At 41.6% G+C, this 17262-nt stretch overlaps 1 protein-coding gene across 1 annotated transcript in view; it reads left to right on the top strand.

The window, feature by feature from the left end:
* The window catches only part of LOC106809528 (COP9 signalosome complex subunit 2), a 15895-nt gene extending 2196 nt beyond the window's left edge, over positions 1 to 13699 (top strand). The window contains exons 2-12 of the mRNA XM_014812623.1: positions 3837 to 3950; positions 4266 to 4343; positions 4929 to 5054; positions 6112 to 6279; positions 7327 to 7501; positions 8243 to 8342; positions 8789 to 8920; positions 9424 to 9521; positions 9913 to 9995; positions 10476 to 10534; positions 10852 to 13699. Of these exons, the coding sequence (XP_014668109.1) occupies positions 3837 to 3950; positions 4266 to 4343; positions 4929 to 5054; positions 6112 to 6279; positions 7327 to 7501; positions 8243 to 8342; positions 8789 to 8920; positions 9424 to 9521; positions 9913 to 9995; positions 10476 to 10534; positions 10852 to 10996 (1278 nt within the window). The 3' untranslated portion in view covers positions 10997 to 13699. The remainder of the gene's footprint in view (positions 1 to 3836; positions 3951 to 4265; positions 4344 to 4928; positions 5055 to 6111; positions 6280 to 7326; positions 7502 to 8242; positions 8343 to 8788; positions 8921 to 9423; positions 9522 to 9912; positions 9996 to 10475; positions 10535 to 10851) is intronic.
* The last annotated feature ends 3563 nt before the right edge of the window (positions 13700 to 17262 follow it).

Genomic DNA, 17262 nt, shown 5'->3' with positions numbered 1-17262 from the left:
TAGATGGGCACCCTGTCATTTTACTCTTGAGGTTTAGCAAGTCAAAGGGATACGGTTCCAGTCTAATAATAAGAATACGCTTTCATCATTCATGCATCATTGGAAAAGACGAAAAATTCAAATAGAGTTTATTGCACGGATAATCGCAGATCATACAGACAAATACTGAAATAGGCTACAAACTACAATAAAACAAGTTCCTAGGCTAATAGTAATAAAAACGAGAGAAACGATGTGTCTACTTAAACCTTGACATGACTGCATGACACAATGTTACATCATAATACATGATAATATATATTTTTATTTAACATAATTTAACGTTCATTTCTAACCAAAAAACAACACTTCAAACTACTGTAATAAAATGCAAACTCTTAAACTACACCGAACAAGATTCATGTGAGTAGACTCAGAGCTCTGGTAGAATATCGCGGTAAGTATCGCGTGGTATCGGTTGCCGCAGATAGTAACGTTTGGTATCGGAAACTGCAGGCGCCCTGAGTTCAGATGTAGGACTAGTAAAGCCAGACTGTTGGTCTAAACCTCTCTGTATTTTAAATTTTAGCTTGGGATATGTGGTCTGATTTAATTTATTATTTGTATATCTCACCCTTTATGTTTTGGTTGGATCTTGTCGTAGCTTGAATGAATATTTGATAAACTTTGAGAGTTCGACGAGATCGGCTACATGATTTGTGATGAATAACCATTTTATGGATGATTTGCCTAGGAATGTAAAGTGTATAAATTTGTCTTCTATCTTTTTTCTGATGTGGTTGGTGGCAGTGCAGTCATAGAGTAGGTGGAGTTCATCATTATTGACCCGTTATTGCATTGGGAACAGAATCTAAGATTAGCAGGGATGGATTGGTGACGGCCTTGTTCAATCATTAGGTTGTGATCGCTTTAGTTTGGTTAATGCTCTTCTTGCTTGATTGGAATATGAATTTAATAGGTATGGTTCAGGTTCATATTTTGTTTTAAGTTGTCTATAAAATCTTAGTTTGTTTAACCCTCCTTTTTTTCTATTGTCATATTCAGGTCGTTAAAGAATATGGTGGTATATTTTTGTTGCAAGTTTCTCTTCATGTTGAGTGTGGTTTCATGTAGTTTTGATTGGAATTGCACACCAGATTGTGTTTTTTGTCATAAGTTCTAAATAAGTATGTTGCTATTTTTGACCAATTTGTGAAAGTCTTAGTACTGCCTTCCGGAATGTCGTTGTAGAATTGAGAAGGGGATTCCTTCAGGAGGGGGTTAGGACTTGTGAATTTTGCATGGTGCCATAATTTTGCCACTTGAAGAACTATATTGTGTAATAAGGGGAACATTCCTAGCTCAGCTTTGGCGGCTATGTTGGAAGTTTTAGTTCCGACTCCCAATACCCATTTGGAAAATTTGTTCAGAATCGTTTCAAATGGGAAGCGGTTCTATAGGCTGAACAGGGTTTGTATATTTGATTGGGCATGAGTATCTGATTCCGATTTGATAATTTTGGAGATAATGGTCTGGACCCCAAATTTCACAGGCATGTAGGGTTATGGGGGATATCACAGAGTGGAACAGCGTAATGTACGTTTTGACCGGAGTTTCGTAGTTAAAGATAGAGTGTCTTAGACTGCATTGCTTTTAGTGCCTTTTTTCTAAGTTCTTCTGCGCCAAATTTTGAGTTACCATTGTGGTATAGGTGGAACCCTAGGTATTTGTAGTGCGGTCTAGAGTTTAGAGTGGTGGAGCCGTATTTGAATTTATATTTGTGAACGTTTAAGTGGCTGTTGCTAAAGGTGACAATCTCACTTTTGCTATGATTAAGCTCTAGTTTCCAGGTGTCGCAATACAGTTTTAAGTTGTTAGGGGAATTCTGGAGGCCCGTTTCAGTCTCGCTGAATAGTACGAGGTCATCAGCATACATGAGACATTTGATTGGTTCTGACATAATTTTAGGATATACCCAATTTTTAAGGGAGTTCGGGATGTCATTTACGAACATATTAAATAGTATTGGGCTTAGTATGTCACCTGACGGACTCCAGCTTGACAAGGGAAGGATTCGGTTAATCTGCCATTGCTTTTTATGCTTGCCTCCGTCTTCGAATACATGTTAGTTATCACATCTAGAATATTGCCCTCTATGCGTATATGCTTTTAGTTTAAGAAAGAGGCCTTTATGCCATATCTTATAAAAGGCGTTTTTTATGTCGACAAAGCACGAGAATAGGGTAGACCTGTTCACTTTTACGAATTTATCTACCAGTGTTTTTATTATCAGGAGGTTGTCGGAGGTTCTGCGACCTTTGATACTTTGAGATTATGTTGTTTGATAGTAGATAATTAGTGATACGTTTATTGAGTAGGGAGTTGAACAGTTTTCCGAGACAACTTGTAATGGAGATTGCTCGGTAATTATCAGGAAGGTTTGGGTCACCAGATTTAAAGATGGGTGTTATTGTGCTTCTAGCCCAGATTTTGGGGTAGATTCCCGATTCTAGTATTTGGTTGAATATTTTGCATATGACTCTAGCCATCTGATACATACGTACACTGTATTTGACGTTTGTGCTTATCGTTATGCTTCGTTGCGCTTCATCCACAGCTTTATTACTGGCATGAAAACATGCTATCAATACTAATATGTAGACTAATAATAAGCTTGCTTATTTAGCTAACAATAATATTAGTTATTTGTATGTTTTAAAAGTAATACTCGTATGTCAACATTCCCTAGTAATAACATGCTGTACTGCAGTGTGCGAAATTAAGCCTCTTTGCCTGGTAGTCATAATAGACAACTGGATTTTGTAATCTGGTGGTAGTCAGTGTCAATGAGCAATTTTGGTGTTTCATAATATTGACATTCCGTTAGTTTTGCAGAAACAAGTAGAGTCCATCTATGTTATATCATGGCCAACGTCTATGCTATTGATCAACGTATTGGATAATGAATACTAGTTTTAAGTATATTTGATAGTTGACATTTAATTTATTTTAAAAAACTTGCAGGAAAAGGAAATGTGAAATTATTCCATATAGAAGATGTATCGAATTTAAATTGTGATTTTATTCAACCGTGTTAGGCAAAAACTGACACTGACAGTCAGGTAGTCCACCAGAGTAGTTGCTACTGCATTCTCCTCATCTATGTGTAAACCTGGTAGTTTCAGACTAACAGACCACAATAAATTTTGAACTGTGATGCATTGACCATCAAATTAATGCCACCCTGCATGCCATTGCCTGCAGTCGAAAGCTCAATAACATAGTACTACATACATACATTTCTGGTGAGTTGAATGCATAGCTTAGACCATGAATCATTCAGTAAGTTCGGGTTAGTATGGTTTATAAATCACAAGATCTTGCCACTGTGTGTTCTAACAGCAAATTATCTTAGGCAAGTGATGTAAATTATATATATATATATGCTTCATTAGTGGAAGATATAATATCTGTATTCTGTTAAGTTTAATGTGATTTCTCTCACATCACAACATACAGTAAGGGTATCTGATTGGTTAATGTGCTGATGTTGGAAACTAAGTCAAAAAAATAACAAATTTGATTATTGATTTTATTGACATCAAAATAACACATTTTTTATTGGATGAGCTAGAGTGTGACATACCTTGTTCCACACACTCATCTCAAACCACTTTTTGATACTATGTAAGAATATATATGCATCATGTCCTTTCAAATTTCAAAACTTTACCTTAATGTTCCATCTTCTTTTATCATCTATGGACCCAGTCTAATAGTGAGATTTCATTTAAGTGTTATTCAGTGAGATAACAGATTTGTAAAATGTTAAAAACGTTGACATTCTTATATCACAGGAATACTCGGAAGATAGCAATTCTGAGCCAGATGTCGATTTGGAAAACCAATACTACAACTCTAAAGCACTAAAAGAAGATGATCATAAGGCAGCTCTGACTAGTTTCCAAAAGGTAAGTTTTGAAATTAGTTAGATCAATATAGCCAGATATATATATGCATGTTATAGCTTAGGTGGAGATAAATTTATTTAACAAATTAATTCTGCTGATAAGGTTATGTATGTAAGGTGTTTGTTGCAAATGTTTTTAGTCTTTGATGGACATGGTGACGTGTAGACTAGAGGACCCTACAGTTATTTAACTCTCCTCACATGCTTGCTGACACTTGCATAATTAGATTCTATTCTACCATGATATTGAATTTCGGGCTTTGTATTTAAATTACTCGGTTTTGTTGTCCATGTGTGATCATTGTTTATTTGATAGGTTTTACAACTTGAGGAGGATAAAGGTGAATGGGGGTTCAAGGCATTAAAGCAAATGATAAAGATCAATTTTAAATTGGTGAGTAAATTCGACAGAAAAGTCATGAAATATTTTAATTTATTATAGCACTGTTATAATCGATGGCATTCAATGACGATAGCTCGAATAGTGGGATTATAGCTAGCAAATTAAAGTTATAGTGTGAGTCAGTAGTCAGAGTAACTACAGATATGTTAGGTAATGTTTATCTATTTTAAATATGTCAGTGAATAGATTATACATTCAGAAGCCAGAGCCAGATATACAAATCGGCCCTGCCGCAGCGAATTTAATCACTGTACGCGTGTATATTGTATAGCCCTTCCTACAGCAGGCTTGGTTGAACAGTGAGGTTTGCTTAGTCATCACCGCGAGCCCAAGTGTTCCTCCTGAAATTTTTATCAGTTAAAAGCTATGAGACATTTGAACTCTCTGGTTGGAAACATTACACATCTGACTTGCTTTTCCTTTCATGGGACTCGCCATAAAATCTTGTCATGTCACAGAGGTCACAGAGTCGTGGAGAAGATAGACATTCTGGTTATGGATCTATCATCGTTGGTGTTAGGCGCTCGATGCTTTAACGCATTCAGTGTACGACGAACGTGCTCTGTTATCTTGCAGAGCAATTATGAGGAGATGATGACTAGGTACAAACAATTGCTCACTTACATCAAGTCCGCCGTCACGCGAAACTACTCTGAGAAATCCATCAATTCGATCCTAGACTACATATCGACATCAAAAAATGTAAGTTTTCATCTCTCATAGTAGAAGTTATTGTTGTGTGTGGTATACAGTTATGTAGTGAGTGCGTGCGTGCGTGCGTGCGTGCGTGCGTGCGTGCGTGCGTGCGTGCGTGCGTGCGTGCGTGCGTGCGTGCGTGCGTGCGTGTGTTGTGTGCTGTGTAGTGCGGAATAATAGGTCCATTGATTATGCAATGTTGATGAATGCTAGAGTAACTGGCACCTTGTGTAGTTAATAAGTACATTACATTATAGCCAAACGCGTATTAGTTTGTCCAATATCACTGCTGGTTACATTACAAACACGACTTGAAATCGGTTGTTGATATGTATCAACGTATCATTTACGTGCCGTAAATGTCATCCAGGAGTCAAGCGATGATCTAAACATTTGTGCGGCCTGTATGTTTTGGACGCCAGATGAAACGGAGGTGTCAGCGGTGTAACCACGGCCAAGGACTAAACATGGAAATAGAGTAAAACACACGTACTAATCACGGACGCACGTGGACAGCCCTGACAAAAAGTTCCTTATCACGAGCGTCCATGTTTACGAAATCGTGCGAAAATGTCCGGTGCACTATAAATCTGTATCACACCCGCTTTGCCGGCAGCAGTTTGAAACTGTAAACAACTGATTTTTGGATTGCGGATTTCAATTAGACATTTCTTAGTAACCAGCAGTGATATTGGACAAACTAATACGCATTTGGCTATAAGGTAATGTACTTATTAACTACACAAGGTGCCAGTTACTCTATCATTCGCCAACATTGCATAATCAATGGACCTATTATTCCTTTAACTGTGAAGTCGACGCATTTGTAAGTTTGAAGGTTAAAATTGATTATATTGATATTCTGTACATTGAGTGATAACTAATGATTGTATGACAAATGTAAAAAAAGTAAATAGTTATATGATAAAATGTTATTATAATTGATCAAAGTAGCTGAAAATGTATGTTAAAGGTTATGTGTTTACATTGTATCAAGCTATGTGATGTGACTGATGCATAATGTCTTTATTTACATTATTATTATAACATTTTTCGCCCACAGATGGAGCTGCTGCAGGAGTTTTACGAGACTACTCTAGACGCTCTGAGAGATGCTAAAAACGACAGGTTGTGGTTTAAGACGAACACAAAACTAGGCAAGCTGTACTTTGATCGAGAAGAATTCAACAAGCTAGCAAAAATCCTCAAGCAGCTGCATCAGTCGTGTCAGGTATGCCACGTCGTGAGAACGATGAAAACGTTCTTATGTTTACAACAATCACATCCATAGCACACTTTGTATTGTAAGATTTGGCTCTCTGTCCTATGTGGTCTCTGATTACGTGATAGACGTGGGAGTCTCGCGAGTAAATTATGCTGTGATTTTCTCATGGTCACTCTAAGTAAATCCATACGGATTCGTTAAAGCCACACAATGCGCATCCAAACGCTAATTTCTCCAGTACTAGACTAGCAAATACTTCGTGTCATGCATAATCACACTACGTTATGACAAAATAAACTCTAGTTTCTCCCATTTCACTGCGCGTTGTCTTATAAAAGGTATTTGAAAATACCTCCAATGTTGTTCAAATTCTCCGATGTTGTTGACAGTTTCCCCAAGCAACCGTGCAGCGGTGCTGCGGTACAGCGGTACGGGTGTAGCAAAGATAAAAACATGTGATGTCACCTCACCACTTCGAGGCTAAATTGTTTGGCAAACAGTCGGCGTTTACGCCAGAATGCCAGTTTTCTCACCTCTTTCTTGTGGGTTTTAAGCAAACGCGCAGTGAAATGGGAGCAACTAGAGTTTATTTTGTCATAAGGTAGTGTGATTATGCATGACACGAAGTATTTGCTAGTCTAGTACTGGAGAAATTAGCGTTTGGATGCGCATTGTGCGGCTTTAATTATTGATGGGCTAACCAGAAGGTTGTTGTTATAGTACGTAAAACTTGTCAAGTCATGCATACGAAACTGTTTGCTAAACCAGCATCAATCTAGATCGCAGATTATTCAGCGTGGACATGTTAATTGATATAAGTGCGGATTGATAATGCTGCTGAGTATTGTGATAGTATTTGCTGTGTCACACGTCGCAAGAAATGTGTAGGAGTTAATCATGATACCTTGTTATATACATGTTACCAAGAGCTAATAAACACCTTATTACAATTACCTTAAGGTGTTTATTAGCTCTTGATGTTACTTCAATATGTACACGCAGAATTTGAGTTAATTACATATTTGCTAATTTCGACTGCATTTGTGTTTGCAGACGGTGGATGGCGAGGATGATTTGAAGAAAGGAACGCAGCTGCTAGAAATCTATGCACTAGAAATTCAAATGTACACTGCTCAGAAGAATAACAAGAAGTTGAAAACTCTGTATGAGCAGTCGCTACACATCAAGTCTGCCATACCACATCCACTCATCATGGGCGTGATCAGGGGTAGGTGTGAACGTGAATCTCCCACACACCACAGACGCTCACATGCACCCAGCCACGCTTGCACACACAAACAAGAATGCATGCAAGTACGCACGTACATGCGCGGGCACTCAAAAACGCATGCACACACGCACGCTTGCACACACGAAAGCACAAATGTACGCACGCGCAAACATGCAAGCACATGCCTAGATTTGGTAATGTCACTACTGTGTTAGTCGGCATGCGTATTCTTGCTAGGGGTAATGTCATCAATAGGATTATTGTATTGTGCGCGATGGCAGCACATCTGTGGTAGGCACTAGTTTGTGTTAGATCGGGAAAGAATTTGGCTATATAAGACATCAGCCTTGTCTGGAAGCAGCGAAAATATGCACTCAAACCTGCAAAAATGGTGACGTCTTTAGAACTGACATCTGTCTTTGAAAGACAATAGGAATTCTTCCTGACTGGCAGTTATACTGTGAAGCCACCTCTGTAGAACAGACACCTGGCTATAATCATCACTTTTGAAATTTCTCTTGAGTGGTAGTCATACACTGAAATTATCTCTTTTGACATGTTTGAGCAGTCACCTGTTTACAAAGCCACTTGGATTTCCCCTGTGAGTGGCAGTTATACAGCGAAACTACCTTCATAGAGCCACCACCTGTCTATTAAGGTCAAAGATAGGTAGTTGCTAGAGTGACCTTTATATACAGCTTGTAGTTGTTTATGCCTATGTTGTCGTGTGACTTTCAGAGTGCGGAGGGAAGATGCACCTGCGTGAGTGTGAATACGAGAATGCACACACAGACTTCTTTGAGGCATTTAAGAACTACGACGAATCGGGAAGCCCTAGGTGAGCGGTACTTTCCCATCGACGTTCACGTGATTCTAGTAATCTCAATGTTGATAGAGTGCTACATGTGGATCAGGTCTGATATGATGGTCGAGGTGCGGTGACGCAAGTCACGGGTTGATGCCGTGTAGTTTTATCAAAACGTTTTAAACTTGTGAAAAAGAAAAATACTGTATATTTTGTCATGTTAAATGCAGCATAATGTATCATGAATATTCACTAATGAGTGGGCTTGGAGAGAATGACTAGATTGTGTGGCATAGTGGCAACTAAACAGACATTTTGTAGCTTACTGACAAATTAACAAACTGCACGTATATTGTCTCTCTGTCTCCGTAATTGTACATGGTACACGTGAGTGCGCGAAATTTACTGGAGCAACACATGTGGAACAATTATTTCAACTTAAACTAATGGTTTTCTAATGTGTGTAATGTTGTGTGCAGGAGGACAACCTGTCTGAAGTATCTAGTGCTAGCTAACATGCTGATGAAGTCGGGAATCAATCCGTTCGACTCACAGGAGGCGAAACCGTACAAGAACGATCCGGAGATCCTTGCAATGACAAATCTCGTTAGGTGAGCATGCCGTTGTCACCCAGGTGGCACCCAGTTGTCATGGCGGTGTCACCCAGTTGTCATGGCGGTGTCACCCAGTTGTCACGCCGGTGTCCCCCATGTGTCACCGAGTTGTTGTGCCAGTGTCACCAATGTGTCTCCCAGTTTTCACGCCAGTGTCATGCTGGTGTCCCACAGTTGTCATGCCCAGTGTCCCCTCTGCTGGTAGGTGACTGCATTTTTACTGCCTCGAATAGGCAGAAATAGCCTGGCTGAGATCTCGTATACTCTGTGTAATCGCATGTTAAGACTGTAAGACAACAAATGTCTGATGTTTGATTGTGACAGTGGAAAACTTGTTTTATACATTTAGTAACCCATGTCCGCCCAGAGTCAGTTACTTTGACACGTGTGTTTACGTAGTTGTTTGTTTCCTTTTATGTACTGCTAATTAATCTACACTGTCATTGTCAACCTTTTTTCAGCAAATTTAATAAAATTTGTATGTCTTGCATTTATCACAGTGCCTACCAGAATAATGATATTAACGAATTTGAGAAGATATTGAAAATGAATAGGAGAAACATAATGGATGACCCATTCATCAGAGAGCATATTGAAGGTAAGCGTCTGACAGGGGTGTCATCAGTTAATGTGATGTAAATACTAATGCTTGGTCATGTCCTTCTAGAACATCGCTGTTTGTTTGAAGAAAAGAATGTTTTATGAGATTTTTTCTTTCTATCCACTCCATCTCTCTCTATCTGTCTGTCTGTCTGTCTGTCTATCTATATTTCTATCTATTTATCTGTTTGTCTGTGTGTCTGTCTGTCTATCTATCTGTCTGTCTGTCCATCTATCCGTCTGTCAATCCATCTATCTATCTATCAGACTATTTGGCTATCAATCTGTCTGTATGTTTATCTGTGCTTAATCTAGGCTAGTTAGCTTTATACTAGGTCAATATTTGCATTGCCTTGGCAACATTTCAACATGTGGTGGCTTTCTTGCAGACCTATTGCGCAACATCCGAACTCAGGTGTTAATAAAGTTGATCAAACCATATACTAGGATCCACATACCCTTCATTTCAAAGGTGCGTATGAACGTGAAAGCATATGTACAGCCAATAGAAACAGAAACAACATGATGTACTAGTGCGTGCTACTTTGCTGTCGCTGTTAGCAGATGTGTTTTGTCTGTCCTTATATGTATGGTACATTGAAATTACTACAGGTTATTACACTCACACATAGTACAGGGGATCGTTGTCAGAAACATCAAAAATAGGTACGAGTGTCATGGGTCAAAATTGTCATAACTTTTGTCAGGGGTGTAAAGTGTCAAAAGATATGACATTTTATGTTTACATAGTTACAATGTCATAACAATTTATGATGTTTCCGATAACACACCTAAGGTTGGTCGAGTATGTCATCAGGTTTATGCAGATTTTGCACAATTTGTTTTCATTTTTCTCAGCTAAACTTTGTGCTAGTCACAAGATGTGTTTGAGTGCGTTGGGTCTATTCTCTGAATGCTGTTTTAATGTTAAGCTTTCGTTAAATATTTGCAGGAGTTAAACATAGATGTAATAGAAGTAGAAAACCTGCTTGTTTCCTGTATATTAGACAAGTAAGTATGAGTTTATCTTCGATAAAAAAATAATGTGGAAAACAGTGCACGTTACACCACTTATAAAGCGATACTTCATTTTGCTTTTACTAAATTAGTAGTTTAGTACATTAAATTATTTGAGTGAAGTACATTAGTTAATAGGTAGGCCTACTATTGCTTGAAGTCACATATATATATATATATAGATATATGTATATACATACATACACTAACAAGTTATTAAAGTGATAATGGTAATAGCGTGGAGAGTGGAGGTAACATGGTAGGAGCGCCCGCCCCGCATGTCTAACCCACTGACCTTCACCGCTCCGCAGTACGATCCAAGGTCGCATCGATCAAGTCAACCAGGTGCTAGAGCTCGAGAAGACCCGCCAGGGGGCAGCACAGTACACGACGCTGGAGCGGTGGACGTCACAGTTGGCTTCCCTTCACAACACCATAGCGAACAAGATGGCGTGACATCAGCAGACACTGCACGTGTAGACCGGTGGTGCATGTAGGCGACGACGCAGCGGCGAGAGGGCCTTGTTACATGGCAGTGGTGGTGCACAGTGGAGAGACGCGCCTCGTCCCATCCTGCACCGTACGCAAAAGTGTCAGACGTGTCAGTTTCTTTCTCCTCTTGCTATCTCTCTCTCTCTCTGTCTGCAAACTTTCTGCATTTAGCTGTAAGTAAGGCTCGTTTAAACAAATGCAGTATCAAAGGGGGTATTAATGCAGTGCTGTATTAAAGAATTGTCATATTAAAAAGAGCTGTAACAAGAAATGATATATTTAAAAAAGGTGTTAAAGAAATGTCCTATTAAAAAGGTTATTGAAGAGATGCCTTTTTAAAATGGGGGGTTAAGGAACTACTGTATTAAAAAGGGTGGTAAAGAAATGCCATATTAAAAACTGAGCAGGTTGTTAAAGTAGGGCCGAAATGCATTGGTGACTTTTGACTGGCACAGACAGACATGAAAATGTCACTTCTAAATCACTGTTTACAGCGCTAGATGATTTAATAAGAGAGAACGTCACGCTTGCATAACCTGGCCTGACTTGATGGTCGCTGACACCATCAATGTTGCCTACAACTTTTAATGCCGTGGTTTAGAACAAAAACCGTCGATGCGCTTTATGCCTTTTTGCGGCGTTGGCGGTTGTTTCACTTTTGATATTCGCTTTTTTAACGGGGTACGTGCGCGCCGGTTTTCTAGCCAGTACGATGTTGTTGTATGGAGGTGTTGGACATCATGTAGCTTAGTGTAGCCTCTCACGTGCGTGGTCGGACTATAACCGCTTGCACCCATGCAGTGTGGGCAGCATACTTAGCTTGATCCCACGTAGCTGTCGATCTATCTAGGCACAGCGTGAGGGTTTTTTTTGCCGGTGAAACGCACGCCAGATTTCAGTCAAAGAAATGCTTGCATGTTGGTGTGTGTCTAGCGGTCTATCGTGCCGTTGTCAAGTCCACTATGTGAACGAATGAGACTTCCACGCTGTTAAAGCGTTTTCGCTTTACTTTTTCTCAAGGATTAGAGGTCTTTATACTCATAGTAAGTATGGATGCAGTCACATCAAATGTGGTTGCAGACATAGTCAGTTCGAATTCGCTGATAGTAAATACGAATTCAATAGTAAAATACGGTCATGTTTGCATCTAGATGCCAATCTAATAGATGCTGTATCAGGTCAATAATCGGGACCTCATCATCTACCTTTAGCTGTATATATGTATGGAGGGAGGGAAGATTCGAGTGAGGAGTCTAGGCTCAAGGCAGTTCTTCGCTTCTGTTGTTCTCGGTTATTTTTATTTGGAAAGGGAACGCCGCAGTCGCTGGGATGTTACCGGTTGATGGATTTCTTCTAGTTTGGGAGAAGTCTGTTGTTGTGTGATGAGAATAGGAGTCGAGTCAGGTGACAGGTTTTCTGCTAGCCTGTACTAATTATAAGTTATTACTCTACCTACTGATGTAGAGATAACCATGTATACATATCGTATTTCTCGGCTTATAAAACGCTCAATGCACTAGACGGACCCCCAAACTTAGAAGGTAATTATCTAAAGGAGAACTCTTACTGCATAATTCTCCTCCCCACTACCAGGTATGTGTTTACCATCAATTAGGCAATAAGGCTGCACTCTTGTTTTTGCCATCTTTTATCCCTCGAAGACTATTTTAAGCTTTATTTTTTAAGCTTACCTCACTCCCTCCATTGGTTTGTATACACTGTAGGCTCTTCTGCTGAGGTGTATAATATACTGAACCATAGCTAAACAAAAAACAACTATAATAATGAGTTAATGAGCTAGTAAATATGAGTAAAATATAAACTACCCCGGCCTTAAGCTTATAGGACTCCACCGGGTTGTGAATAAACCGAGTCCCGTAAGCCACGAAATACGGTAAGTATGTATACGTTTACTCTACCTGTCAGCGACGAGGTGGCTTTCTTTACGCTGCTGCGGCTGCTCTTGCCGTGCGTGGTAGCTTGCTCATGTAGCAGGTTCCCTAAGCACGGTCACCGATCGCCACGCGCGAGACGTATTATTACAACAAGCCGTATCGATAATCGCTGAGGGCTCCCACGAGATCCCGCCCCGCCGTGACGACTCACACAGGTCTCCACGCTGCGTGCGTCGTCACGGTTACGCACCGGGAGGTGGCGAGGAATCCGGGACATGGCTTCCAACTGAGGTGGGAGAGAGAGAGAGGAAGGCGAGCGAGGCTAAGCTGTTAGCATGTAGAGGAACCAGTAGGGTCGAGTAGCGAGCAGCAGAGAGAGAGAACGCGTCGCTGTTTTTATACGTGCGCTCCAGGAAAACTCGCAGACGTTACGACGTCTGTGGTTGATGCGTAGATGTTGTGACGTCACGCGCGTGCAGATGAGACGTCATTCACACGTGCATGTAGGGGTGACGTCATATTCGCGTGCATGTGGCTTCGTTGTTTTGCCAGCCGCGTGACTGTGCTTGCTGGCTTTTTGTTATTGACACAAGAACCGCTCCCATATTTAAGGAAACGTGTGTAAATAAGATGTGTGTCATTGATGATGATGGCAATGATGATGCCGATGATAAGGGTCTGTTTGAAGTATGGAGAGGAAACATGCCTAATATCGTGGCAGTTGTAGCTACTAGTATTTTGTAATAAAAGCTATGATTCCACTTTTGAAAACCGGTTTTCTTTTTGAAATACATGTTCCAGATTTCTTGTTCCTGGCGAATACTACTGGGTCCATCTAGGGACGTTTCTTTCAAGATTCGATTCAATAGAAGTTTTGGCATTCATCGCAGTTATCCGTCTTGATAGACCAATTTGAAATCGTGAAATAATTGGATTAGGTCAGGCCTATGCACCGTTTACAGTGTGGGTAGACATTAGACAACAAGAACCAATAAGGGTTTTCCAAGCATGTTTGCCTCTCACTGGTCAAGTGAAAATTCCACATAGGTCGGATTTTTATATGAGAAATAGACAACTGCTAATAAAATGACGGATATATATATATATTTATTTATTTTGTATAACAACGCACACATACCGATACGAGATCATAGGCTATGTACCTAATCATGTAGTCACCTCTCCCATTATGTACTCTTGATATAATGTATATATAAACACCATTTGTGTAGATATACAATATATAAACACTATTAGTGCAAATATATAATATATAAAGACTCGGACTCCAGACATACGATATATATAAACACTGAACCTGTAGATATAATATATATATATATATATATATATATATATATATATCAGGAGCGTATAATGACAAATATATTTGTCATTATACGCTCCTGATATATATATAACTAAACGTGTTAGTGTAGATATATGACATATGCATTTGCAGTAAGAGGTGAACACACCAAAAAGCACAGAGACGCACTCCTACAGTATTCAGGGAGTATTCATCTATCTACCCGCACACTCGCCTGACTGTTGATATGCAAATCATTCATCTGCTTGTTAGCACTATTTCGATTCTACGATTCAAATCCGAGTAATCTAGTAACGATGACTATCACTAGTAACAAACATACTTTACACTGCAGAGGTTCCGACTCGGAAATGTCGGAAACTCTGTCATTATTTCATTCACACAGCTGTTCATAATACTGAATCTCTTTGAATGATGATCACATTGCACCAACGGACGCACCTAAGCAAGCGCGTATCAATGCCACCCTCACATTAACCACAGCTCTAATGTCAGTGTTCCTTCTATAACAGCGACGACCTCTACCTCCACCAGCAATTAGATGTGCTTGGCAGCTGTGGTTAGCTGTGGGGATAGCATGGCACCGCCTAAATAATGCAATCAACGATCGACGTCAATTGTGTACGATATACCCACCTACACTCTACGTTCACCTACATGTGAAGTCTACACCGACACGCGTAAACGGCAAGAAACGGCGAGCAGTAGAATAGATTCCCTTACATAAACAAGTGCCGCAGAGCGACAGCGCTCAACTGACGTGTACTGTAGCCAAGTATTCTTCTGATAAACTCTCTGGCAACCGAATCAAGTGCGCCCTCCTGCCACCGCGTTCGCGCTCAGAGCATATATCTAGGATACTAGTAATACGGATCTAAAATCTATGATAGGCTTTGCTATACCTACTGGTAGTACAGTAATAAAGATACAGCTGTGTAACTTTAACGAGTTGGCTGCTATTGATATTACCATGTATACTGTATAAAAATTAAGTTGCATAGCACAATCCGCGATACAAGCATTCCGTTATGTACAAATAATTTAGTGTCTCTAAAGCCCGGCGCACACGTAGCGATTTTTATCGACAGTACCGGCGATTCTGTTGCCAGCAACAAAATCGCCGAGAAATCGCAACGTGTGCGCTGCACGGCGTCACCGATTTTGACGCCAGAAACTCGTCGCTGGAATATCAAACATATTTGATATTTGTTGTCGAGTCGACGGTACTGTCAATAAAAATCGCCACGTGTGCGCCGGGCTTAATTAGTATATAATTTCCACCAGGAAGATTGCAACGCGTAGCAGCAAGCGTGGCAACTGACTGACTCCGATTGGAATCTCTCTCTCGCACGCGCAAGATATCACGGCGTTGTCGTAGCACGCTCGTAGGGATAGCCCGTGTCCGTACCACGCTCACGCATACCTCACGTGTGCGCACCGCACAAAACTACAGAACTTCGTGTAAGTGCGTGTCCGCGGCTAGTATCAACCACTACTTGCATTGCCTCATGAACCTATGTTATAACGTGGGCTGCGCGGTGGAGGAGCCAGTACTGGGGCTGAAGGGGTCGTTGTCGTATATGTAGTACCCGAGGTGTCGGCGAGTATGTCGCCTACGCCTACTCCCTAACCCTAACCCTAAAGGGCCGGACACACTAGGCGATTTTATCGGGCGACTAAATCGCCTGTGAAATCGCCTAGTGTGTCCAGTCATTCGCCGGCGATTTAGTCGCCCGATTTAGTCGCCCGATTTAGTCGCCCGAATTAATCGCATAGATCAAAACGTTTCGATATTATCGGGCGATCATTTCAGTCGCCCGATAAAATCGCCTAGTGTGTCCGGGTCGGTAATTTAGTCGCCGGATTGTACAATTCATCAGCCAATCAGAGTTGTTCAACGATACTGACGTAATAGCGATGTTTCATGTTTAGTATGTCATGTCATGTAATAGCGATGCACGCACGCACGTGTACGTGCACACGCACGCACACACACATGCACGCACGCACGCACGCATGCACGTACGTGCACACGCACGCACGCACGCACGTGTAAGTTCACACGCACGCACGCACGCACACACGCACGCATGCACGCACGTGTACGTGCACACGCACGCAGGCACGCACGCACGTGCGTGCGTGCGTGCATGCATGTGCACGTAGATTGTGTACCTGCACACACACGCACGTACGCACGCACGCACACATGCACACGTGTACCTGCGCACGCACGCACGAACGAACGAACGTGTACCTGCACACGCGCGCACACACGCACGCACGCACGTGCACACACACGGACGCACGCACGCATGCACGCACGTGTAAGTTCACACGCACGCACGTGTACGTACGCACGCACGCACGTGTACGTGCGCACGCACGCACACACTCATGCACGCACGTGTACGTGCACACGCACGCACGCACGCACTCACGCATGCACGCACATGTACGTGCACACGCACGCACGCACGCATGCACGCACGTGTACGTGCGCACGCACGCACGCACGCATGTACGCACGTTGTCGTGCACACGCACGCACGCACGCATGCACGCACGTGTACGTGCACACGCACGCACTCACGCAAAGTGTGGTAGGAAGGCTTGGACGACGAGAGAGAGGGCTGGTAGAAGGATAGGACGAGAGAGAGGGGTGAGGAAGGATGGACGAGAGAGGAGGGTGGTAGGAGATGCAAGAGAGAGGCCAGGTGTACGAAGGATGGGACGATGAAAGGAACGGTGAGGAAGTATGGACGAGAGAGGAGGGGGGTAGAAGGATGGAGAGAGAGAGGGGTGAGGACAGAGAGGGATGGTGAAGAGACGGAGAGAGAGAGGGATGTAGGAGAGAGAGGAGTAGGAGAGAGAGGATGTAAGGACAGAGGAGGGATGTAGGCCAAGGCGGGAGGAGAGAGGAGGATGAGGAGAGAGAGGTGGTAAAAGGCTGGGCAGAAAGAGAGGTGTAGAAGGATGGACAGAGAGGAGGTGTAGGACGGAGA

This window comes from Priapulus caudatus, unplaced genomic scaffold, assembly GCF_000485595.1.
Source record: "Priapulus caudatus unplaced genomic scaffold, Priapulus_caudatus-5.0.1 Scaffold361, whole genome shotgun sequence".
Lineage (NCBI taxonomy): Eukaryota > Metazoa > Priapulida > Priapulimorpha > Priapulimorphida > Priapulidae > Priapulus > Priapulus caudatus.
The sequence above is the reverse complement of the archived record's forward strand: the minus strand, read 5'-3'. Positions and strand labels throughout refer to the sequence as shown.